The 22,833-nt window shown below is 52.8% G+C and overlaps 9 protein-coding genes across 9 annotated transcripts; 5 read left to right on the top strand and 4 right to left on the bottom strand.

Moving 5' to 3' along the window:
• Positions 1-264: 264 nt before the first annotated feature.
• N7443_008470 (uncharacterized protein) lies at positions 265-2,106 on the bottom strand (the record flags this gene model as incomplete). Its single annotated transcript, XM_056888526.1, has 1 exon — positions 265-2,106. The coding sequence occupies one exon, from the start codon at positions 2,104-2,106 to the stop codon at positions 265-267; it is 1,842 nt and encodes a 613-aa protein (XP_056737828.1).
• A 755-nt stretch (positions 2,107-2,861) lies between these two features.
• Positions 2,862-4,100, bottom strand: N7443_008469 (metal homeostatis BSD2 family protein; the record flags this gene model as incomplete). Its single annotated transcript, XM_056888525.1, has 3 exons — positions 2,862-3,437; positions 3,506-3,994; positions 4,077-4,100. 3 exons carry the CDS (start codon positions 4,098-4,100, stop codon positions 2,862-2,864), a joined length of 1,089 nt encoding a protein of 362 aa, XP_056737827.1.
• A 263-nt stretch (positions 4,101-4,363) lies between these two features.
• N7443_008468 (ubiquinol-cytochrome c reductase complex assembly factor 2) lies at positions 4,364-4,843 on the top strand (the record flags this gene model as incomplete). The annotated part of the gene is made up of 2 exons (XM_056888524.1): positions 4,364-4,375; positions 4,460-4,843. The coding sequence occupies 2 exons, from the start codon at positions 4,364-4,366 to the stop codon at positions 4,841-4,843; spliced, it is 396 nt and encodes a 131-aa protein (XP_056737826.1).
• A 299-nt stretch (positions 4,844-5,142) lies between these two features.
• On the bottom strand, positions 5,143-6,816 carry N7443_008467 (3-oxoacid CoA-transferase; the record flags this gene model as incomplete). The annotated part of the gene is made up of 3 exons (XM_056888523.1): positions 5,143-5,456; positions 5,515-6,694; positions 6,754-6,816. The coding sequence occupies 3 exons, from the start codon at positions 6,814-6,816 to the stop codon at positions 5,143-5,145; spliced, it is 1,557 nt and encodes a 518-aa protein (XP_056737825.1).
• Positions 6,817-8,547: 1,731 nt separating this feature from the next.
• N7443_008466 (ubiquitin-specific protease UBP2) lies at positions 8,548-12,625 on the bottom strand (the record flags this gene model as incomplete). Its single annotated transcript, XM_056888522.1, has 7 exons — positions 8,548-9,168; positions 9,238-9,658; positions 9,710-11,356; positions 11,409-11,454; positions 11,505-11,709; positions 11,764-12,521; positions 12,604-12,625. The coding sequence occupies 7 exons, from the start codon at positions 12,623-12,625 to the stop codon at positions 8,548-8,550; spliced, it is 3,720 nt and encodes a 1,239-aa protein (XP_056737824.1).
• Positions 12,626-13,108: 483 nt separating this feature from the next.
• N7443_008465 (Tim17/Tim22/Tim23/Pmp24 family protein) lies at positions 13,109-13,895 on the top strand (the record flags this gene model as incomplete). The annotated part of the gene is made up of 4 exons (XM_056888521.1): positions 13,109-13,295; positions 13,357-13,476; positions 13,544-13,738; positions 13,801-13,895. 4 exons carry the CDS (start codon positions 13,109-13,111, stop codon positions 13,893-13,895), a joined length of 597 nt encoding a protein of 198 aa, XP_056737823.1.
• A 1,699-nt stretch (positions 13,896-15,594) lies between these two features.
• On the top strand, positions 15,595-18,103 carry N7443_008464 (SLM1 family PH domain-containing protein; the record flags this gene model as incomplete). Its single annotated transcript, XM_056888520.1, has 2 exons — positions 15,595-16,108; positions 16,164-18,103. 2 exons carry the CDS (start codon positions 15,595-15,597, stop codon positions 18,101-18,103), a joined length of 2,454 nt encoding a protein of 817 aa, XP_056737822.1.
• A 1,412-nt stretch (positions 18,104-19,515) lies between these two features.
• Positions 19,516-21,611, top strand: N7443_008463 (uncharacterized protein; the record flags this gene model as incomplete). The annotated part of the gene is made up of 9 exons (XM_056888519.1): positions 19,516-19,894; positions 19,974-20,026; positions 20,148-20,155; positions 20,211-20,304; positions 20,365-20,535; positions 20,606-20,657; positions 20,748-21,202; positions 21,262-21,415; positions 21,469-21,611. 9 exons carry the CDS (start codon positions 19,516-19,518, stop codon positions 21,609-21,611), a joined length of 1,509 nt encoding a protein of 502 aa, XP_056737821.1.
• A 201-nt stretch (positions 21,612-21,812) lies between these two features.
• N7443_008462 (uncharacterized protein) lies at positions 21,813-22,768 on the top strand (the record flags this gene model as incomplete). Its single annotated transcript, XM_056888518.1, has 2 exons — positions 21,813-22,337; positions 22,436-22,768. 2 exons carry the CDS (start codon positions 21,813-21,815, stop codon positions 22,766-22,768), a joined length of 858 nt encoding a protein of 285 aa, XP_056737820.1.
• Positions 22,769-22,833: the final 65 nt, after the last annotated feature.

Below are 22,833 nucleotides of genomic sequence, written 5' to 3'. Positions count from 1 at the left end.
ACTCCTTGCACGCCCTGATGCCTACTTCGGATCAGGAATCGGGGTCAGGATCAGATAGATAGATCGTTGTAGCCAGATCCAAGGCCGATCAAAAATGAGATTCGTATAAAGCTAAAATCATCGCTCAAACGTAACTGGATCGACATTTCGACCCCGTGCTTGAAAGTCGTTAGGAAGTAAACACCTCCTGATGCTAAATGGATCAAAAGCACATTCACTCATGCCACCCGGCTAAATCCAACATATGAAAGAAAAGGAAATAGATCAGTGGTAGTACCCACGCCACCAAACAGCCATACAAGCCGCGACTACAAGATCCAACATTTTGATCCCCTCGTCTTCGATAATCAACTTTCCCAGCTTCGCGCTCTTCCCGCGCATTCCACCGCCTGCTAGCTCTCGCGCAAGTGATAGATCAAGTCTATCTTCGTCTGAATCTGCCCCACCACTACTCGTACTCGTGCTGCGCCGGTGATGCTGGAATTGATTCTGGCGCGCGAAGCGCTGGGCTCGGAGAGATGTCCGCCGCAGGATATGCGCCGGACTCATGGGTTGACGCGAGTGTTCCGGGATAGGCGCATTAGGACCCGAGTGTGCACGTGGTCGAGAGTAGGTATTTGGGTTTAAGAGGTTTGAGAAGGAATTGCGTTTCGAAGCAGCCAGGTTCGGATGCGTTGGTGAGTCTGGAGATGGGGGGAGATTGTGAGTTGGGTTTTGGGCGAAGGAGTGTCCGTGTGTCCGATTTGAGGTATGGTAGTGTAGATTGGCGGCTTGAAATGGAGTGTTGAAGCGGATTTCGGCCACCGTCACAGCGGGATTGGAGTTCTCGCCTTCGCCTACTGGGACATGACCTGGACCGGAGATCATGTGTTTACATTTCAGACTGCGGCCATTGACGCTGCTGGAGAATGTGCAGGTGCCGTTCCAGGGTGAGTTGAAGACGTAGTAGCCGCTCTTGAGGTCGGAGGGGTTGCGGGTGCCGGTTGAGTCGTCGAATGGTTTGGAGACGCAGACTCGGCGGTGGAATTTGCGTGGACCCAATGGCTTCTCACTTGGTTGCTCGACTGGGAGGGGCTGTGGCATGGCAGTTTCGGCGGTGCGGATCAAGCCTGGAGGCAGATTGGCAGCCAGGCTTGCGAGTGAGAGCGGCTCATTGGACCCGGTAAATCGGTTATATCCCGGTGTAGCTATCTCAATATCAATATTATTGCGGTCCAGTCGTGGCGCCGTAATCGTTGCAACATTCCATTGCGTCCCCGATGAGGGATCACGTCGGATAAGTGTAATAGTGAAGCCTGAGTTGTTTGCAGGGACTGATGGGCCTCTTCGCTGCCGATGAGGAGAGCCACCTGGACTTCTATTTGCCGAACCTGGACGGTCCTGTGACGTTGGGCGTGGCGGCAACGGCGGCCTGTTGGCATCAAGACTATGTCGGCCTGCGGATGGAGCTTCATATCCCTCCTTCCAAGCTTCTAGTCCACGGTTTCCGGTAAAAGTGGTCCACCGATTTGTCTTTCGAGGCTCGTCTCCGCCTGCTGGGTGCTCATTCCACGGCTCTTCAGTGGGTGGCACGGGTGGCAGAGGCCTCCGCTGGAGAGTGTTTGGGGTTGTCGGACTCGGCAATGCCGGTATAGGTCGACTTCCAGGATGTTGCTGCGCATTGGCCACAGGCGTCCCAGCGAAAGACATATTTTCCGTCGAAAGTTGAGGCGTGGGAACAGGTCGGCGCGGCAAGGGTGGCGGTGCTGCTGGAAGTTCTGCTGGAGCTTGAGGCGCGTAGTTCTGCTGCGTCGGCCCCTCATCGTCCGGTTCTAGATCCTTGCCGCCCACTGGTTTCCTTCGAACATTGTTCATACGAAGGAATTCGCGCTGTGTAGGATCATCTGCGTCTGCGCCGGACACCTCCAAGGCCTCCCTCCGGCGCTGAGCCGCCTCCTCCCGCTCCTGCTCGACTTCCTGCAGCAGCGTATCGTCGTCGGGCGTCGCGACATGGAGATAGTATAGAGACGCATTGATAGCCTCAGCAGAGACGCTAGATTTCGTCGGTGGCTTAAGAGGAGAGAGGAAAATATCTGTCTCGTGTAGGCATCCATCAGTAACGGGCATATCATGACGACATCAGGCGCGATAAGCTTAGGCATGAAAGCTGGGAGAAATGGCATTCGAATACGAATGCAGGATATGAGGCACACACGCACCTTGACTGCCGGGGACCCGAACGATGTATAGCACTAAAGGGTCGTGTTTCTCGTGGGTGGGATTGCGCGGATAGGCGGGGGGTTGGATGCGATGGCGGTGATGGACGAGAGCGATCGTGCCTCGACGGGGCCCTGTGTCGCAACGGTAGACATGGCGCGGTCGCAGTGCGCCGGCCCCGAAAATATCGAGGAAGTTCAATGTCGAGGTGTTCCAAGGTTGAAGGATGAGTTCGTGGGAGGGTTTATATGGGCAGTCAACACAGGCGGGTCCTTCAGTGGGCCCTCAGTGATCCATGACGAAGGGGGCGACAGCTTAATTCCCCCTATGTTACCAGGTCACACGTTAGCCCCGGACCGACTGGCCCAAAATGTATTGAAGCAAGGGAAGTGCGACAAAGGGCTGCCTTGAGGTGTGGCGCAGTACGCGGCCGGCTTGCGCAGGCTGCTTGATTACGTTGTTGCTCCATAGATCTACTTTAAGGACTTCCCCCGGTTGGCGTATTCAACAATTGGTATCTCCCTAGCTGAAAGGCTATACAACGAGAGAGAAAATGCAGACAAAGAAAAAGTAAAAAAGAGTGCTCCAGATGGAAATGTCCAGAAAAGAATCAACAAAACTCCGTCTGCCAACGCCGTGGTGATCCCATCCTATTCCTAACCCAATTAGACAACGGTCTCAGACCGCTCACCCTCTGCAATCACCGGCACGCCAAGGCCACGGTCGGGGCTCTGCAGCACCAGTTGCTCGTGGCGCCGGGCCCGAAGGAAATCGCTAACCGCGCGGATCAGAATGAACCAACCAACAATCATGAGGACGTAAGAAATCCATTCGCTGGTACTGATGGTCGACATGGCGCCTCCATCACTTCCTCCGTTCTCACCAACTGAACTTGGATCGAAGCTGTGGCTGTTGGGGTCTGGGGGAGGCACGTATTGATCACCCCCGCCATCGGCACCAGAAGATTCGCTGCCGCCCTTCATATAGAAACCATATTGAACGAGGGTGAGACCGAGGCCCGCTCGGCTGCCGTTCTTTGCGGCGTGGGTGGTGTGCAGAAGATATGTCAATAAGAAGCCAACCAGCTGGAAGGACATTGAAATCATGGCATTCCACACAAATGAGAAGATGGATCCAACGGGCAGTCCATCTACATATACTTCGTCGGATCCGATTCCGGGCGCCACAATCGTGGTTTCCCAGTATGGGGGTGTGGCGTCGGCGGCGGCCTCTTCGTAGGACTGTAAATCAAACAACAGATCAGTAACACATTCTAAGTACATATATCCATATTTAGATTCAAACTCACAGGAGGCAAATCCTCATTCTTCTCGCCTCGCTCTGGCTTGGCTGCCAGATTGGCAAAGACACCGTCATTGGAAGGGGCGACAGAACGACTACCCCCTGATCCCGAGGTAGCGAAGGTCGGCAACATAGTAGGCCTTCGAGGGATCCCTGGAGCGGCTCGAGACGGTTCTTGCGCATCGTTCCGCGAATCGGACGATGAAGACATCGGGATCTGTGTATGATCCGTCGGCGCCCATCCATCAGTGTTGGCACGCATCAACCGTTGCCTGTCATCTGGCTCGTCATCATCGCCAGATTCATCCTCGTCTCCGAAGGCGTCGGCCAGCTCCTGGTCATCGTTGCGGAGTGGGTCGTTATGCAGTAGTCGTCTCGATGATGGCGAGGATGAACGAGAACGGAATGAGGGTGGCGGAGAGATCGGGTTGAGATCGGATCGAGCAGGATTCAACTGATAGGAGTGAGGGCCGTCCTCTTCGTCCTGGGCATTAACCTGGAGGATGTTAGTCGGGAAGAGTCATGATACCGGGGCGCTTGCGACTGGGGCAATGGGATCAGCGGAGGGGAAGACGAACCCGTTCATAGCGCTGCGAGCTCATGACGAGCTGAGCGGGAGGCCCGAAAAAGAAAGCAGTATAAATGAGGGAAACAGAGTGAAACAGGGAAAAGAGAAAAAGAGAAAGGATAGTCGAGACTCAGGATGGTTGGAAACGGGCGAAGGCAACAGGGAGTTACGGGTGCCTGAGGCAGGGAATGACTTTCCCGGCTGACAATTCGACATCCGACAATTCTGGATTTTGGTCATCACTTCCTTAGCTTTCTACTGTGACCACTTGCCACCTGCCACCTGCTACCTGCAACCATGTCGAAGCCAGTATGTACTTTTGGAGCTATTCACCACTTACCTAGCACAATCCAGCACCATCTACTATCCCCTTTCTTCTCTAACCATTTACAGTCTCTCAACCCGAGTTCCGTCCAAACTCGCCTTGCGCATATCCTCAAACACTGGCCTTCCGACGCCGTGCGTCCGGCCTCCGTTTCAGTGCAAAATTACCTCCAATCCCGCATCGCACTCCCCAAAAATGAATCTACACAGTCTTCCACGCCGGCATCGACGCCAGCACCGAAAGCAGAAATCTCCGAGTCCTCAGTAAATGCGCTTTCCGCTCTTTTAGAGAACCGCTTCGCGCGTGCGTACCCTATCACCGAGAAGATCCGGTACCCAGCTAGCGATCCGGAATACTTTGATAATCTCATTCGCGAGTTCGAGGAGGCACCGAATCGCGACTGGTTTGGCCGGGTAAAGAAGAGACTCGGCGGTATCCTGCGCTTGCAGTGATATCGCAATGTCGCGTTATGCATAAATGGGTTTGTGGATTTTGAGGTGTTTTATTGGGCTCCATGAGAGCTTTGGGACTGCATCATGTACAATATCAAGCTATTGCTTTGCTGTATCACTACTCAAGTGTACAAAATATCTGATCATACAAATTAATTCAGTGTTCTGGAGACATGAAATGATCGTTTTAATTCGCCGGTTAGATTCAACTCCGAAAGCTCTCAAATTTGCCTATGTACAATGTCAATCCCGGTATGTCCCCGATTATAATTAAACAGATAGTGTCACTAGAATGCATATTACAGCATGGGCTTCAGATCGTCGGCGACCTTGAACGGCGCCTCGGTCTTAGCCTTGACTTCCTCGACGGTGACGCCGTCGGCGATCTCAATCATGGTGAGACCGTCGGTGAAGTCTACGTCGAAGACGCAGAGATCAGTGATAATGCGGCTGACGCAGGCCGGGCCTGTCAGCGGGAACTCGCACTGCTTGACGATCTTCGGGTTGCCCTTCTTATCGGTGTGCTCCATGGTCACGACGACCTTGGTGGCGGACGGGTTTGAAACCAGATCCATGGCACCGCCGAAGCCCTTGATCTTACCGGGAAGCATCCCTGTGAATTTATATCAGCATATGAAATGGCAAAGGGGGGATGGAACTATATTTCGTACAGTTGGCCAGATCACCCTTGGCGCTGACCTGCATGGCACCCAGAATGGTCAAGTCGATGCGGCCGGAGCGAATCATGCCGAATGACTCGTCACTGCCGAAGCAGGAAGCACCGGGGTTGAGAGTGACGGTCTCCTTGCCAGCGTTGATCAAATCGGCATCCTCCTCGCCCTTCTTGGGGTAGGGACCGAGACCAAGGATACCGTTCTCGGACTGAAGAGTAACCTCGACAGAAGGATCAACGAAGTTAGGAGCCAGCATGGGCATACCAATGCCCAGGTTGGCATACATGCCGTTCTTGAACTCCTTAGCAGCACGGCGGACAATACGCTCGCGCTTGTTGGCAGTCTCACCCTTACCCAAAGCAGAGGTGTCGGCACCCTCCTCCTTGGCGAAGGTGTACTTCTCAATCTTCTTCTCGGTGGTGCTCTGGATCACGCGCTTGACGTAAATACCGGGCAGGTGAATAGCAGCCGGATCGATCTCACCGGGCTCAACAATATGTTCAGCCTCGACGATAGTCATTTTAGCATTACGGCCCATGGCACCGTTGAAGTTAGCCGCGGCATAACGGAACTGGCAGTTGCCCAGCTTATCAGCTTTCCAGGCCTTGACAAAGGCATAGTCGCCCTTGATAGCCTCCTCCATGACATAGCTCTTGCCATCGAAAACTTTAGTATCACGCGGTTGGCTGTATAACGCGACAGTACCATCACTGTTGTGACGCAGAGGCAGGTCACCGGTCTGCACAACGGTACCAAAGGCCGCAGGAGTGTAGAATGCAGGGACACCGGCACCACCAGAACGGCAACGCTCAGCGAGTGTTCCCTGGGGAGTCAATTCAAGTTCGATCTCGCCGGTAAGGTACATGCGCTCGAAAGTCTTGTTCTCGCCCACGTAACTGGCGATCATCTTCGTGATCTGCTTAGATTGCAAGAGCAGGCCGAGGCCGGAGCCGTCCACGCCGGCATTATTGCTGACCACCGTCAGTCCTTGGATGGATGAGTTGGCCCGCACGGCGTTGATCAGAGTATCTGGCACGCCCGAGAGTCCGAATCCACCGGCAAGCAGAGTCGAGTTCGACTTCATGTCCTTGGTAGCCTCCTCGGCCGAGGCAAAGACCTTGTTGATCGCCGCGCGGCGAACGGAGCTAGAGAAAGTGCGTGCGAGGAAGCGCTGATGCTATAGAGAGATCTCCAGGTCAGTATTGAGTTGCGTTTCGTTATACTGGAAGCTCGCACCTTGGCTGGATCAGCAGAGAACTGCCGCGCAATGCGCAGACATGTTGCTACTTGAGAAGGCATAATTGATATTTATAGGAAATCAATTTGCTGTTAGAAGGAAGAAAGGACCCGAAAGTGGCATGCGGAGGCCTTTTATGGTGCGGAGTAGGCGGCAAGATCTCGCGGAGGCGGCAAGATCGCGCGGAATACAATAGGCTTACCCGCACCGCACCCGACGCTGTCAAAGCCGATCGGCTATGAGTTTGGTTGCTGGATTTGACTCGACTTCGCCAGTGTTCGTAATCAGAAAGTTCAAAAAAAAAATACTGTTGATGCTATTTTAACACTGTAGCTTCTAGATTTGTCTATTATAGAACGTTTAGATGCCTGGCACTACACCCTTCATCGCCTCCTCTGATCCCGCTGCGGGGAAGATTCCGGGGGAAAGAGGGTCGCTGACTCATCACAATCACCGGCTATGCCCTCTTCCGATGGCCACTTCGGAACGTCCTTGTAGATCTTGCAGACCCTTAAGAGGTAGGGTTTTTCTTGAATCTTCGGTATCTTTTTTGCTGTCTACTCTCTGTAATTTAAACCGTATTTGAAACAGTACAGATAAAGTCATAATTGGAAAGCTAGCTTCCGTAGACCTTGTTGGCGGAGGTTTTCGGCGTTCTTACATCCGACGGCTTGTCTCTCGGAAATGGTTCTCTATAAATCCGGGTTTATTTCCATCCGCGTTCGCTGAGCCCCAGTGGATTTTGTGTACTTTCATTGAATCTATCGTGTAATTCTTTACCACGGTAAAGGACGAGGATGATATTACTTATACGATAGCATTTTGTAGAAAGGGGGCGGGTCTAACCACGGTGGATAATTAATGTTGGAAGGACTGATACATTTTCTCATCTAGTAGTTCTACCTTACTTATAAAGAATGCTCCTGAGTTATTGGAGAACGCGAAGTATGGACATACAGCCCAGGCTTCGAAGGGTGATCACAAATGGCCTCTAGCATCGGAGGGGTGATGTTTCGTTCATCGTGTCGTCAGACACGAGTTGGGGGCGTTCTGACATTTCCAAATAGGCTAAGAGTGTTGTAGGTGTTGATGATTGAACGCCAGCTGCTTCAGCCATTTGTGATGTGTTCAAGGGTTCGCTAAGGGTGGGTGCTGGCTCCCAGGGGGCGTGCTGACATACTATAGCTGGCGGCGGGGTTCAAGAACGCACTTTTTAGTACATAAATTTCACTGGCAGAAGACTTCACATGACCCCGACCTATCAACTACCCTGCATAGTCGACGCTTGTCCCCTCGAGCTAGGGGTGCTGGCCCACAAAACTCAGGAAGACGAAGGCTGTGAAGGAACGGAAGGATTGGAGGCGTAGGGTGAATCAAGCCAGATCACCAGACTTTGCTCCCTTCTAAAAACATTCCATGGCATTATACGGTAATTTAGGATACCTCATAATATGATAGACCGATACGGTCATTACCCCCAAATGGCCTGCTAGTTATATAGGAATAGACTTCGATATCTACCGTTTTTTATACCTGCTCTAGGAATCTATATCATAGCTAGGCTTAGTTGCTCTAGTTGACTCTTCGTTCATGGTATCTTTCGTATGTACATGATAGAAAAGATCTTCTCGCTCATGCAGGGACATCAAAAGACATGGAGACATTAAAAGAAAAGATTGGATAAGATAAAGGCCTATCCTCCATCAGTCGGATTCCAGACCCATTGGACTCGTGTATGAACGTGTGAAATCGTTAAGTAATGACCCTTCCCAGGGGTTGGGATCAAGGCTGGCCTAAGGCACATCCTTTCCTGTACCTGCCGCCTCATCGTATGACGGCAGTCCCATGTCCACATCTTCGGCAGGTTTTGTGGTCTGAACATCTTCCATGGCGATGGGTGCATCTGCAGAGGTCTCGGCAATCGGCGCATCCGTCATAGGCTGAACGATGTCGCGGCAGACAGGATCGACAAGGCGTTCCTTCATTTTCTCGTTGATGTAGACTAGGAAGTAGGGGGTGGGCGGGTTGGAGTTACCGGTGTATTTGAATATTTCATCCAAATTCTTGACTTCGGTCACGTACTCATCGTTGTACTTGCGCCAGATTTCCTTCCGGAAGTCGTAGATGTAGATCCAGTAATGACCGAAAGAGACAGAGCCGTGGTGCACAAAGACCGCGTACAGGCGGTAGGGGAGATTGCGGTACTCAGCGAATTGATTCGAGATCATCGCCTTAGTGTCTTGGACTTGTTGATCGATTGCTTGGAGCTCAGCATTCGCGCTCTCGGAGAGAAGATCCAGCTCGGAGGATAACGACTCGACTTGCGTAGAATCCTCCGCGGTGATTTCCTCCAAGTCTTCAAGAGCTTCCTTTGCGTTGCTGAGTAGCTGTGACATAGTAAGACCATCCTCCTCCTAGGTGTAGAGTCAGTTTATCGGGGCATATAGTTGAAATATTGCCTGGCCACAGGCCGTGGGACATACCTGCTTTCGGAGCAGCTCCGCCTTACGAGCCTCTAGTGACTTGAGTCCACTCTTCCACTCCCAGCACCGACGACGGCGATCCACAATTTCCGTTTTCTGGGTGTCCATGTATCGGTCCATGTAGATGGTCTCCAGAAGATCGAGGTGGTGTGTCGACTTGAAAGAGCTCTTCTTCACCGGATCAAACTGAACCCTTTGAACCTGGATCTGCAGGATTGGGGGCAGTCGAGTGATAGAGCCATATTGCTCGGCTTCAGTGTTCTCAACGCTGATTTTCTGGGCATCAAAAGCTCCGTCAATCGCAGCATAGATATCCCGTGAACCACCGGCAACATTGACTTTGATATCACACCATCGTTCCTCCTTCGATCGAACGCTTTTCCCGGTGGAAATGTAGGACCGAGTTTGACCGTAGAATAAGCTGGAAAATTATATTAGCACAAATTCAGCAATTCAGATAAGAAATGCTTACTCTTTGATCTGATCGACCTGCTCGCCATCGGTGGCCACCCGAATGGGTTTGATGGCACATTGACTCTGGAAAAGAACATTGTTGATCACTTCTGTGACGTCCTGCTGGGCACCAATCTCGACTTCTTCAATCAATTGCTTCTGGCGATCGACTTCTGGAACCGGGCGCGGGGGAATTGGCGGCGGGCGATTGGGAGGTTCGGAGTTGGAATCAAGAGGTACACCCCCTTCAGGCTCCCCTGTCTTTGGCGAAAAGGAGTCATTACCTTCGTTTCCACTGGGGCTTTTGCTTTCGTTGTTATCAGACACTAAGGTAGCATCACTATCCACACCAGCAGGGCTCGGGTCTTTGGCATGGGCCGACTCGTCGACATCGGGGGCTGTTGGCTGCTCATTGTTCTCCTCCGCAATAGGCGGAGGGGGGCCAAGCGGTCCCAAAATAGGTGCTCCTTCGATTTCACCCAGACTTAAGGACTTTCCTATCGTTGACCTGCGACGAATCGCAGCTTCGCCCCCAGGACTAATTAAAGTTAATCGTGCGAGCTCCTGACCAGGAATGACAGAAGACCGTGTAGAGCCGATCATGTCATGGAACAGGTTCCGAAGCTCCCCAAGAAACTTGAGTGAACGTTCGACTTCTTTCTTGGCCACCTTTCGAGATCCAACTTGTTTTTGAACAACGCTCTTCTCATCGTTCAGGTCCATCTGATGTTTCTCGATATCGAGGACCATGTCTCGGAATGGGCGGACTGAGAAGTAAAATTGGAGGAGACTGTTGAGATAGCATGTGTTACCAATATTTTGCAGACCAACAGGCCAATCCGACAAATCACGATCTGACTCGGTAGAGATGCCGGCCAAGTTCTTCAGCCCGACGTTGTCCATTTCTTTTGCAATGATGCTCAAAGCACAGTGATAGGTTTCGGCCTGGCCAGCATTTTCATTGACGCAGATGGTGTATGCCGCTATGACAGCGTCGGCATCGGCAGTCCGGTCTGGAATTTGGAGCAGGCGGTATGCATCGCCAATGTCCATGTCGCCCTCCACTGTTTCACCAGTATCAAGGAAATGCTTCAAACCAATTGAATTCCGATCCTCCGCAATAAGCTTGAGTGCCTTATCCGCCAAGTCTTTACAAGCCGGATTGTCGGTGAGCTTCGCAGTGTACATAGTGATGATAAAGTCATCGGGGGTGTTTGCGTCGATGCCAAGAAAAACTTCAGCCTGTTCTGCAGAAGCAACGCGATCTTCAGAAACGGCCATTATGCGATCGCTGCCCCTGCTATTGCCAATCCGCCACAAGTTTCGTGCAGCTTCCAATATCTGGTCACTCTGGCTAACTGAGCCCAGGTATGCGTAGTACTTCCCAATGATATTGTCTTCGGTGATGCTTGAATCCTCTCGTGAGAGATGGAAATAATTGTAGGCTGCATCCAGATCGTTTATTGTGTACTTCCCTTCTGCATAGGCGGCCTGGACAGCCTGGTCAATGGATTCCCAGTCTTGACCACCACGAAGCATGCCAATGGACTTGAGACATTCGAGATAGTGAGGTGCATTGGCCAGATCTGAGGAAACTTGACGTTGGTAGGCGTCAATAATTAACGGAGTGTCCATGTCTTCAACCACCCCCAGATCTTCGTAGTACCTTCAACAGAACAATTAGCAGGTATTAATCACGGAGGACAAGAGACACGAACGGAGCGTAAGCCATTTCGAACTTTTCGGCGCGGGATGTTTTCGAATCTACTCCAGTAGTCAGCTTCGGTGCTTGTGGTAGATTGGATAGTACCGACAGTTCAAGGCCTCCAACGCTTGAAGGATACTGTCTGATGCAGTTGGGGGTAATGGTGGGACTGTGATTTCTTTTCTTTCTGATAAGGGTCGGTGGTTGATTAAAGACAGTAATTCATGAATGACGTCGTCCAGGAATACACAGAGCGCGTCTTGGTATGGAGTCTCCGCTTTCGGATCTGGCTGTGGAGGCTGCCAACTTTGATCCTATCAAAAGTGTCAACAAAGAACTAACTTTGACATAAAGAGGGCAGTACAAACCTCACGGTACGTAAAGCCAAGAAACTCCAAAACCTGTTGACAAGGTTTACCCTCCACACCGAAGGAAATCATAAACCGTTTGTTGTTCCCAGAGATCGCCTTGCTGATTTTGCTGCTGTGAAGAGAGTTGGAAAGGTAGAGCCGTAGGTTATCCAAGATGTTTATAGGCAAAGGCTTGGCCATGCCCTCCAAGCGCTCTGGCTCGACCGCGATCGCTTCCTCCGCTCGCTGGCGAATCGCCTCTGGATCTGTCAGGAGGTATACAAATTGCGGATTGATGAGAGGCGACAGGATCCGTAGCGACACCATTTCCGAGCATGAAATGTGGGAGCATTGATAGTGGAATGTTTCAACCACCTGCCCCTGCTCTGTCACCTCGACGGATGATGTGCCATGTTGTCTTCCTGACTTGTACACAAGGTGATGAATGTGGCCCTCCCTGGGCTTCCGTGCGAATGAATTTCCACCACTGGTATGGTTGACCACTACCTGTAGATGGCAACGGCACCTCGAGCAAATGGCAGATACTTTGGATGATGCACCTGGTCTTTTTTTCTGCTCTTCTTGCGCCAGGAAAGTTTGATCTGCCTTTATCAGGTACTTGTGTTGGCACGCCTCGGACGATATCCAGTCCTGTCGCCCATCAAGACGGCCTTGGAATACTGGCGGTACTTCGGAGAGCAGGTTGCGGCCGGTGCCTGGGGGATGTGCTGGATCGTACAATCGTATGTCCTCCGCTAGCCGGGGAGTGGTTTTGCCTGTGAAATCATTAAGGAATGGCTATTAGCAAATATCTCACATGGTTGTCAGGCTCAGATTATATTCATTCTCAGTACTCACCAGCTTTCTGTGGATACGCCATGACGCAGTTGCTCTATGCTCGCAGGGCCCAATATTCTGCAGTGTTTAAGGGAATATAGTAGATCTGGAGACTCCCAGGTGGGAACAGTCCATCGGACGAAGCCAGAAAATGGGGTGCACAAGTGAGCGTCTCGGTCTCGTGTGATGTGATCTTGCTGGCGAAGAGACAGCGGGGAGCCCACCGCACTGGGCAGTAGCGGGCGGCAAGCTTGGATTCGAGTGTTGAGAAGCTGCAGCTGGAGATTTCGGACAAATGACGAAAATGCAAGCGTAGTGTAATCGTATAGAGCTAGAAAACAATCAAACACAAACAAACAAAATCAAACAGCTTGCATGTAACGATTACTCTTGTTTGGAGTGAGCCATGAGCTCCATGTTTCAACTAGGGCGGTGAATAGGGCGGTGGATAATAGCAAAACGCATCCCAAAATCCCATTTCGAACGACATCCCGTTGCACCCGCAGCTCCATTACTCCAATCCACCATGGCGCACCACGAGTCCGAGGATCACAGCTACCACCCCCAGGATGCGCTCTCGGTAGCCATCAAGGCCACTGCCCTGACCGGTAGCATTGGTCTCGTTGGCTCTGCTGTCCAGAACACCCTGGCCAGGCAGAACGTCGGATCGCTGGGCATCTTCATGCGCAGCGGCAGCACCGTCGGTGTCCTCGGTACGGATTATGTGTGACAATTGATATTCAGAAGTCGATGCTAATTTACGTGACTATGTAGCTGCCATGGGAGGTACCTACTCTTTCGTTAAGACCGCGTCCGCCAACTTGCGCGAGCAGGAAGACACCTGGAACACCGCCATCGGTGGCTTCTTCTCCGGTGCTATCCTTGGTTTCCGAGGTACGACTTAAGAAAACTCCGCTTTTGCGTCAATTGCCGATCAAGTACTGACTTCGAGCGCCCCCAGTTCGTACCTTCCCCGCTGTTCTCGGTTACGGCGCCGCCCTATCAACCTTTATGACCGCCTTCGAATACACTGGTGGCAGCCTCTTTGGATATAAGAAGGACCAGGATGTTGATGAGTACGATCGCCGTACCGCGTTGCGGAAAAACTTCCAGACTGCCGGCGAGCAGACCGTTGCCGAGCTGGGTGAGGGGCGTGGTATGTTTTCCCATCACCGTCACCATGATGAAAGGCGATCCTCAGTACTAATTATTTCTCAGGTGTCTACGGCCAGGGCTATGAGCAGCGCCGTGCAGAGCGGATCAAGGAGGCGTACGGCATCGAGGTTCCCACATCTCCGGTCCCTGCATCATAAACGTTTCTTTCCTTTGATTGCCTCTCTCTTCCCGGGCGCGTTGTGTAAATTATCCCCCTTCATCATGTCGCGTCTCTAGCATGCCGGACACGTCAATCCGAATAAGTTTTTCTTCTGTTGAAAGCGATACACGGTGTATAGTGGGCTGTAGAATCTGGGGTAGATATCCTCGTGCCGCGTAGGGTAATTGTGGAGAGAATGAGTCAGATGACTGAAAACAGTGACAACATATATTGACAGCCCTTTGTATAGCCAGCTTGACGTCAATTGCCCATTTCCATAGACATTGGCTGTGTCGTAAACGTCAGTGATTGTGGAGGTAGAGTCTGGCGCATGGAGGGGTTCTCCCAGGGCGGCCAATGATCGTGCGGATGTATCAAACCCTCCTCAAACACCAAACCTGCTCCGATTCAATCCATCATCTACGCATGAATCGTGTTTCTACAGGAGACCTTACAAGGATGACACACTTGACTATTGAATAGCCGACGATGTCCTGGACCCCGGTGCCCAACTTTCAGACAGACGGGTCATCGAACCGAAGCGAGGCAACCTCGTCATGACGGGTCGCCACGAACCAAGGCCCATGGAAACCCTACAGCATCGAGGTCCCGATTGCTTTTGATATATCGAAGTTGCCTACGGGTGGGTAGTCCCACTGTGGAGGGAAGTCAATAATCTACCTAGAGAACGAGAGACGGAAGAGTGACCAAATGGGCGAAAACGAGGCACCAAGCTGACCAAATCCCCTTGGCAATGGAGCTTATTGAGTCATCGTGGCATCCAAGATCGGAAGCGTCGGCCTCGAGCACAACTCCCCGTGGCCACAGCAAGGGGCGTGCCATGCTTTATGTCCGTGCCGGCCCCGACGTCATGCAGCTTTTGATCAGGGGACATTCGGGCAGAATTGCCCCCTTTTCGCCGACTGAGCCACAGATCATGTGGATCACCTCGCCTTTGCGAACATGGGCATCCAGGGGATGGTGTTCTTACTTGCACAAGGCTCGGCGGGGCGGAGCCACTGTCGTCAGCCACGCAGGCAGCCAGATTGATCTCGATCTTCAAATTAGAGTATAGGAGGCCCCTTTCGATGATACACGAACCCCCTTAACAAAAGGACCAAGAAGCCGAGAAAAGAAAGAGAGAAACAGGTACCTAGATCCCGACGGAGGAGATTTCCGAAGTCCTCGACGTCAACCATTGTAAATTTCGTGCGAAATTAGCTTTTGGAGGAGTTCCGTTCCCCTCAACAGGCCGGGAGTCCCGAAGCTTTCCCCCAAAATTCAGGCTCGTCATCGAACCTCGAGTCGTGTAGACGTCATTCACTGTGGCTTCATATTATTCCCCTCCTTTCGGTCTTTTATACCTGCAATCTGTCTGTCTTAATACTCGATCCTTCTATCCCCTTTTCCCACGCCCGTCCATCGATAGTCTATTGTGTGGGGCCCTGGATTGATCACCATTCGACGGCCCTCGCCCAAAGCCTGTTCTACACCGAGACGAACTCCCCGCAAAACACCTCCGTTCGCCTGGTAACCACGGCCACGCCATAGTCTTAACTCTTATCCTTCTCACCTCCCCTCCTATTATACGTTTTTTTTTTTTCTTATATATTTTTTTGGTTGCAATCTTCCGGTCTTGCATTCTTGGGTAACGTGTCTCCCTAACGTTCACCCACGTTCCCGTTACTCCCGCAATAATGGCCATGGCCGCGCGGCCGCAGACGCCCGTGCAGGATGCATCTTACATGGGCTCGGACTCCAATGACCCCAGCATGCTGAGTCGCCCATATGGCTCCCTTCGTGCGTCCTCCCGGCCCAGCTCCTATGCTGGCAACAGCTCCGCCTTTCACTACAGTCACGGCGCTCGCGATCAATCCCCGGCACCTCACAACACCCGTTTCAAGGAGGACTTCGAGACCGCTAGTCACCGAAGCTCCATCGATGTCCCCAGCATCCAGCGATCCGCCTCGCAGATGTCTGGAGTCCCCTCCCGGTCGAGTACCCTGCGAAAGAAGGCATCTCTAAGCAAGAAGGGCAGTTTGCGACGCAATGGGAGTCGCCGTTCCATGCGCGCCGGCAGTGTGAAGAGTCTAAGCTTGGGCGACCGTGAAAAATACAATACCGACGGCACCGAAGATATGAATAGTGTCTTTACCGTCCCCGTCCCGACAACCGGCAACCCGACCGAGGTCCTCGCAAATCGGTTCTCAGGTATGGAATTTTGGTGGCGCTTGTCTAAACAAATCCCGACTGACTGATCACGCAGCTTGGCGCAAAATCCTCAAGGACCTAATCCTTTTCTTCAAGGAGGTCCAGAAATCCTACGAGACCCGATCGAAGCTTTTCTTATCCGCCTCCAATGTCATGAACAGTCAGTCTATCCCGGCGGGCTTCCTACAGTCCGGTGGCCTCGCCGATGCGACTGAAGTTCTTCAAGGCTTCCACCGCCAGGGATATCACGAGGCTAACAAGGCTGTCGAGGTGGAGATTGAGGTCATCAGTCAATTGACCGGTCTACGAAACGACCTGCAGAAGAAGACCAAGGAGATCAAGGGTCTTGCTGGAGATTTTAAGAACACGGTTGAGAAGGAGATCGACGGCACGCGCAAGGCCGTGCGCAACCTGCACGAGTCCTTGGGCCTCGTTGATACTGATCCCTCTGCAACATCGGGCAAAGGCGACCCATACTTGATGCGCCTCAATGTCGAGAAGCAAGTTGAGAAGCAGATCGAAGAGGAGAATTATCTGCACCGGGCATTCTTGAACTTGGAAAACTCCGGTCGCGAGCTTGAATCGATTGTCGTGAGCGAGATTCAGAAGGCTTACAATGCTTACGCCAGCATTCTCAAGCGCGAAGCCGACGAGGCCTACGATACGGTGGAGAAGCTGCGGGCCGGACCGATTTCAATGCCACAGGACCATGAGTGGAACACATTCGTCGCCAACTCTGAGGAGCTGGTTGACCCCCGCGTACCATTGCGCAACCTCGAGAGTATCACTTACGCTGGTAAGGATCACCCAGCTGCGGTCGAGGTTCGCGCCGGTATGCTGGAGCGTAAGAGCAAATATCTGAAGAGTTACACTCCCGGCTGGTATGTCTTGTCGCCGACTCACCTGCATGAGTACAAGTCGGCCGATCGCGTGGCATGGCAGACTCCTGTGATGTCATTGTACCTGCCAGAGCAGAAGCTCGGATCCCACTCGCAGGAGGATTCTAGCTCTCACAAGTTTATGCTCAAGGGCCGTCAAACCGGTGCGATGCATCGAGGTCACTCGTGGGTCTTCCGCGCCGAATCCCACGAGACCATGATGTCTTGGTACGAAGATATCGAGAGTCTGAGCAACAAAACGGGGGAGGCGCGGAATGCTTTTGTGCGACGACACGTGCGTAGCATTAGCGGCAGATCCATGAGCAGCGAAGTCTTGGAGGACGACGAAGCCGACCGGACCCCGTACTCAGCCGAGTCCATGGTTCTCGGCCAAGATCGGCCCACCTCTGCCTCCCGGCAGCCCGGCGGGGCTTTCCCAAGCGATGTGCAAATCGACCGCCATCTCCAGGCGCCTCTGTCTCCATCCAGTGGAGACAGCTCCGTCGGGCGAGACGTGATCGCAGCTGCGGGGTCCTATCCTGGGGACAGTACTCTTCAGGATAACCCGCGCTTCTACGCCAACGATGTTGACGGTGCCTCCTCGCAAGTCAACACAGGCAGTCCTGCCAATCGGCCCAAATTCTCACAACATGACAGTTACTACGGTGATTGGATCGGCCCGGGTGTCATTGTTGCCAAGCAAAGACAGAACCAGCAGAGCGACGGTTTGAAAGCCGATGACCGCGAGATTCGCTCTGATGGAGACCACAACTCGGTAGCTGCCATGTCCGGTGTCGCTATGGCGGAACGTCGCGACCAATCTGCGCCTCCTAACGTGGCCCGTCGCGAAAGTACCTCCACGGCACCGACCAACACCAACATCACGGATTACACCAACCACACTAACCAAACCTTGGCGACATCCGTTGATGACAGCAAAGATTCGGGGGTGGCCGGATTTGTGGGAGGAGGAACTTCCACCGGACTCGAGAAAGACACTGAAAGCCCTGGAGCCAGTACTCAGCCTACGTGGGACATCCGGCCCAAGCAAGACAGCGTCGTGGCGCTCGACCTGAAGATTCCCGGCCGGTACCCACCGACGAACGTGGCAGCGTGATCCACACTTGACCTTCTTTTGTTCCTTACCTCTGGTTTTCAATTCCTTCTTCTTTCCCCTTTCACTGTACATGTACACTTTGGTCATGCGTCCCAGGGTTGCAGGCGTTCCGGTCTCTTCTTTCTTTGTGGTTCTCGTCGTGGCCAGCAATAGAAACTGCAGGCGTTCGTTCCGGAGGCGTCGGTGGGTTGGTGCTCTTTGTTCGTGATTCCCTTTGATTCCCACGCCCGCGCCTTCGTTGATAGTAAATTTCACCAATGCAACACACGTGCCAGTTGATACTAGAGAGTACGATGCGTGGCATTTGATCCGCATCTAGTAAGGGAAATACTGGGGGTGTGATACAGCCTGATTGCAATGTGGTACATGAGTACCTTGAGTACCCTGAGTCCCGTAGTACCTGGCGTTGTCTCACATGTGGTTTCCGATATCCGGTACCTTTGTGAGGTATAGGGTACATAGTAGTATCGTAAGATATAAGATGCATGATGGAAGTAGTAGAGGGGTAATAATGATATGTCGGCACACAGGACATTAAGTATAGCTCGGGCCTGGCCTGGATGAAGACGAGGGCGGTGGAGGCCAGTTCAGCTCGAGTATCAGAAACCAAAACAACTTCACTTCCAGCCTCTCTCTCCATCTTCTCCCCCTCTTCACCCCCAAACACTTATCTCCACGCGCAACTCCTGAAATCATGGGTGGGTTCCTCTCCTCTCCATCACTGTATTCTGTATTACCTTTCCCCTTGGTACATTCTCAGCTCCCGACCATTCCAGTCTTCCATCCAATCAATCCTTCCCAACCTATTGACGCCTGACTTCTTCCCTTTTCCCCCCGCTTTCTTTCCTTCCTCCTTTTTACTTCCCCTATATCTTCCCTTACTCTTTCTCTTGCTAACCGGCTGTCCCCCCTTCAGCCGACGTGTATCGCCCATATCAAGTAAGTTTAAATCCCTCTAGTTCTCCTCCCCTCTCTATCTATTCCTCTACGATGCTGGGGAGTCTTGGAAGCCGCGCGACTCTTTGATGGTCAGTGCGGGGGCGGCCCACGCTATGCGCCTCCTGATGTCTATGAGTCTGTCTCTCAAGGAAGGGGGAAGAGGGGGGTTTAGACAGGTTGCTTGGAATTCAAGCCCCTGGAAAGACAGAAAGCAAAAGCCCCAAATCCAAAAACCAAAAAGCCAAAGCCTTCAAAGCCCCCCTCAAATGCGTGCACGAAAGTGTGTTGAGCAGTGCCCCGAACGTCCACGTCCGGGGTCCTCGATTGCGCATGTCTCATAGTCACCTGACCCGCAACCTCCAATCTCCCCGAGTTCCGTTCCTTGCGCTGAGCCTCCCACCCCCTCATCTCTTCCCTTAATCCCCACCCAATCCCCCCATATCCGCGCGCGCAATCGCGTACACCTTCTTTTCATGTCTTCCTATCCCGAATACCCCGATTCTGACCGCGTCAAGCGAGAGAGATCCCGTTCGCCCCGTCGTCGTTCATCTCGCAGTCCCCGACGTAGCCGTCGCTCGTACTCTCCACGCAGTCGCTCTCGCAGCCGTGACGATTATCGCCCCCGTGATCGCCGTTCACGGTCTCCGTTGAGTGCTTCTGGAGCTGCTGGACCGTCGGGATCGCCGTACGGTGGACGCAGTGGATACGCGCCGCGTTTCGAGGATCGTACCGTCGCCAAAGAAAATATGATGCAATCAGTTCGTGATTCGTCTCAGCAGGACCGCCGGGTCTATGTGGGCAATTTGTCCTACGATGTCAAGTGGCATCATCTCAAAGATTTTATGCGACAGGGTGAGTGGAAGTGGAGACGTGATGCGCTAAGCGCCTTAGTGGTGACATTGTGAGATCGGTTGCTGATATGCGCGTACAGCTGGAGAGGTTCTCTTTGCCGATGTGTTACTTCTTCCGAATGGAATGTCGAAGGTGGGCGCCAATGCGTAGAGTGGCTGGTTCCTTTTCTACTCCCTGATTTTTCGCGGTTTTCTGGTTTCTTTGCATGGACTGTTGGGTTGACGGGCTGGGCCTGGCCGTCCGGATAATGTAGGGATGCGGGTGAGTTCGATTTTTCCCAGGTCAATCGCGAGAATCAATGGCTAATGCGCTGCAGGATTGTGGAATACGCAACGAGGGAGCAAGCACAACAAGCTGTCAACACGCTCAGCAACCAAAACCTGATGGGTCGACTTGTCTACGTTCGCGAGGTATGCAGCAACCCGAGTTTACAAGAGTTACAATAAGAATTGCGTTGACCACGCTGGCAGGATCGTGAGTCTGAGCCTCGTTTCATCGGTGGTCCCCCCGTGGCGATTTCGGCGGCCGCGGCGATTTCGGAGGCCGTGGCGGCTTCGGTGGACCAGGATTCGGTGGCCACCCCGGTGGTGGTGGTGGTGGTGCTGGCGGCGGCGGTCGCCAGCTCTATGTGTCGAACGTTTGTTATCCTTGCGGCCCCCTCTTTTTGCTAAAGTTCGATGAACCAGGTGATATTAACGGATCCATGTATAGCTTCCTTTCAATGTGGGATGGCAAGACTTGAAGGATCTGTTCCGCCAAGCTGGTAAGTTACCCTTTTATGCCCGGACCGTATTGGGTCGCGATTTCTTCTTGTATGAGCGCTTGGTGAATTGACTTAATCTTCGTTTGATAGCCCAGCAGGGAGCTGTCATCCGTGCCGATGTGCACACCGACCCCACTGGTCGCCCTAAGGGATCTGGTATTGTTGCATTTGAGTCCCCTGAGGATGCTCGCAATGCCATCACCCAGTTCAACGGATATGAGTGGCAGGGTCGACCCCTCGAGGTCCGCGAAGACCGATTTGCAGGCGGCGGTCCCGGCTTCGGCGGACGCGGCGGCGGCTTCGGTGGTCGCGGTGGCTTTGGCGGCGGTCCTGGCTTTGGCGGCCGTGGAGGCTTCGCTGGACGCGGCGGCTTTGGCGGTGGATTCCGCGGTGGCTACGGTGGTCCCCCTGCCTTTGGCGGTGGTGGCTTCGATGCCGGCGGTGGTGCTCCTCCTCCTGCTCCTGTTGCTTCGTCTCCCCCGAACCCTTTCACCGACTTTGCTACCTCTGCCGGCGAGAAGAGCGCTGTTATCTACGTGCGCAACGTGAGTATCGACATGCTCTTTTTTTTTTCAATTCGGAATGAACATTGACGTCTTCACAGCTGCCCTGGTCCACCTGCAATGAGGACCTGATCGACTTGTTCTCCACTATCGGCAAGGTTGAAAGAGCCGAGATTCAGTACGAGCCTAACGGCCGCTCGCGCGGCACTGGTGTCGTCGAATTTGATTCCGCGGACACTGCAGAGACTGCAATCGGTGAGATCCAGCGCTGTCACAAGGAAATGGAAGGCCTTGCTAACTCTTCACAGCCAAGTTCACCGGTTACCAGTACGGAGGTCGCCCTCTGGGCATCACCTTTGTCAAGTACCTGAATGCCGGCCCGGGACCTGAGGACATGAACATGATGGAGGCTACAGAGCCCACTGGTCTCACGCAGGACCAGATCATGTAGATCTGACATGCCTTTTTCTTAAATTTCGATGATTCCCTCCGTTCCTGTTCCAGTTCTCCAGTATCAGTTCCAGTTTACCAGGGATCTGCTAGAATGCAAGTCTGTGCTCGAGCACGTGCAGATCTCCACTTTGACTTTTGTACCGTAACTTTACCTTCACATCTACACTTCAACTTGACCTCTCACTTTTAAAAAAACATTATGGCTTCCCTCCGTATGCCCCGACGGGCCCTTCCCTCCCTTAAATCCGTCCGCACTCCCTCCTCGATCTCAACTTCAACTTTCACATCAACCCACCTCCGCCCCTCCGTCCCCTCCCAGTCCAGATCACAACCACCTCAAATCCGACCATACCACTCAACCCTCCATCCTCGCCTCCCAGACCATACCTACAACAACAGCCAAACAGCAATCCTAACCGCCTCCCTACCCCACATCCCAACCCACGGCTTTTCAGCCGAATCCCTCGCCCTCGGCGCTCGCGACGCAGGCTTCCTCGACGTCTCCGTGCAGCTCTTCCCTCGCGCCGAATTCGACCTCATCCTCTTCTGGCTCGCTAGTCGACGCGGTCTGCTTCGCGCAAAGGTCGAGGAAGGCGCGCTATTCCGCCGCGTTGCCGATCAGGCCGGGAGGGATGTGTCTTCCCTGGACGTCGAGGAGAAATGTCGGATTTTGGTGATGGAGAGATTGAAAATGAATGAGGATGTTAAGGGGCAGTGGTCGGGTGTAAGTCTTGTCTTTCTTTCTTCTCCTGCTTTTTTGCATTTTCGTGGGAATGGAGGATATGAATGTTCGGAACGAATTGCTAATTGCTAATTGCTCAGGCCCTCGCGCAAATGTCCCTCCTCGGAAATATCACCCTCTCCCTAAGCGAGCTCCACGCCCTTTCAAACGATATTCTTTCTCTAGCTGGTGATTCCGCTGTCGATGCATCCTGGTACTCGCGCCGGTTCGGGTTATCTGCCATCTATGCCTCGGCCGAGATGGTTATGACGCGTGATCCGACGCCGGATCTCAGTGAGACTGAGACGTTTGTGAACCGCCGGTTTGAGGATAAACTTGCTCTTAACCAGAAGATTGAGGGGTTGAGTCAGTGTGTTAGTTTCGTGGGGAACACGGCTGTGGGCGTTGGAAGGTCTTGGGGGTTGAAGATTTAAGGTGGATGTGGTGGTTTTGTATTTTTATATTATCTTGGTTGAGAGGTCGCTGCTCTGGTTTGTTT

This window comes from Penicillium atrosanguineum (genome assembly GCF_028827265.1).
Source record: "Penicillium atrosanguineum strain IBT 20685 chromosome Unknown utg000007l_segment0_segment0, whole genome shotgun sequence".
NCBI classification, from domain to species: Eukaryota; Fungi; Ascomycota; class Eurotiomycetes; order Eurotiales; family Aspergillaceae; genus Penicillium; species Penicillium atrosanguineum.
The sequence above is the reverse complement of the archived record's forward strand: the minus strand, read 5'-3'. Positions and strand labels throughout refer to the sequence as shown.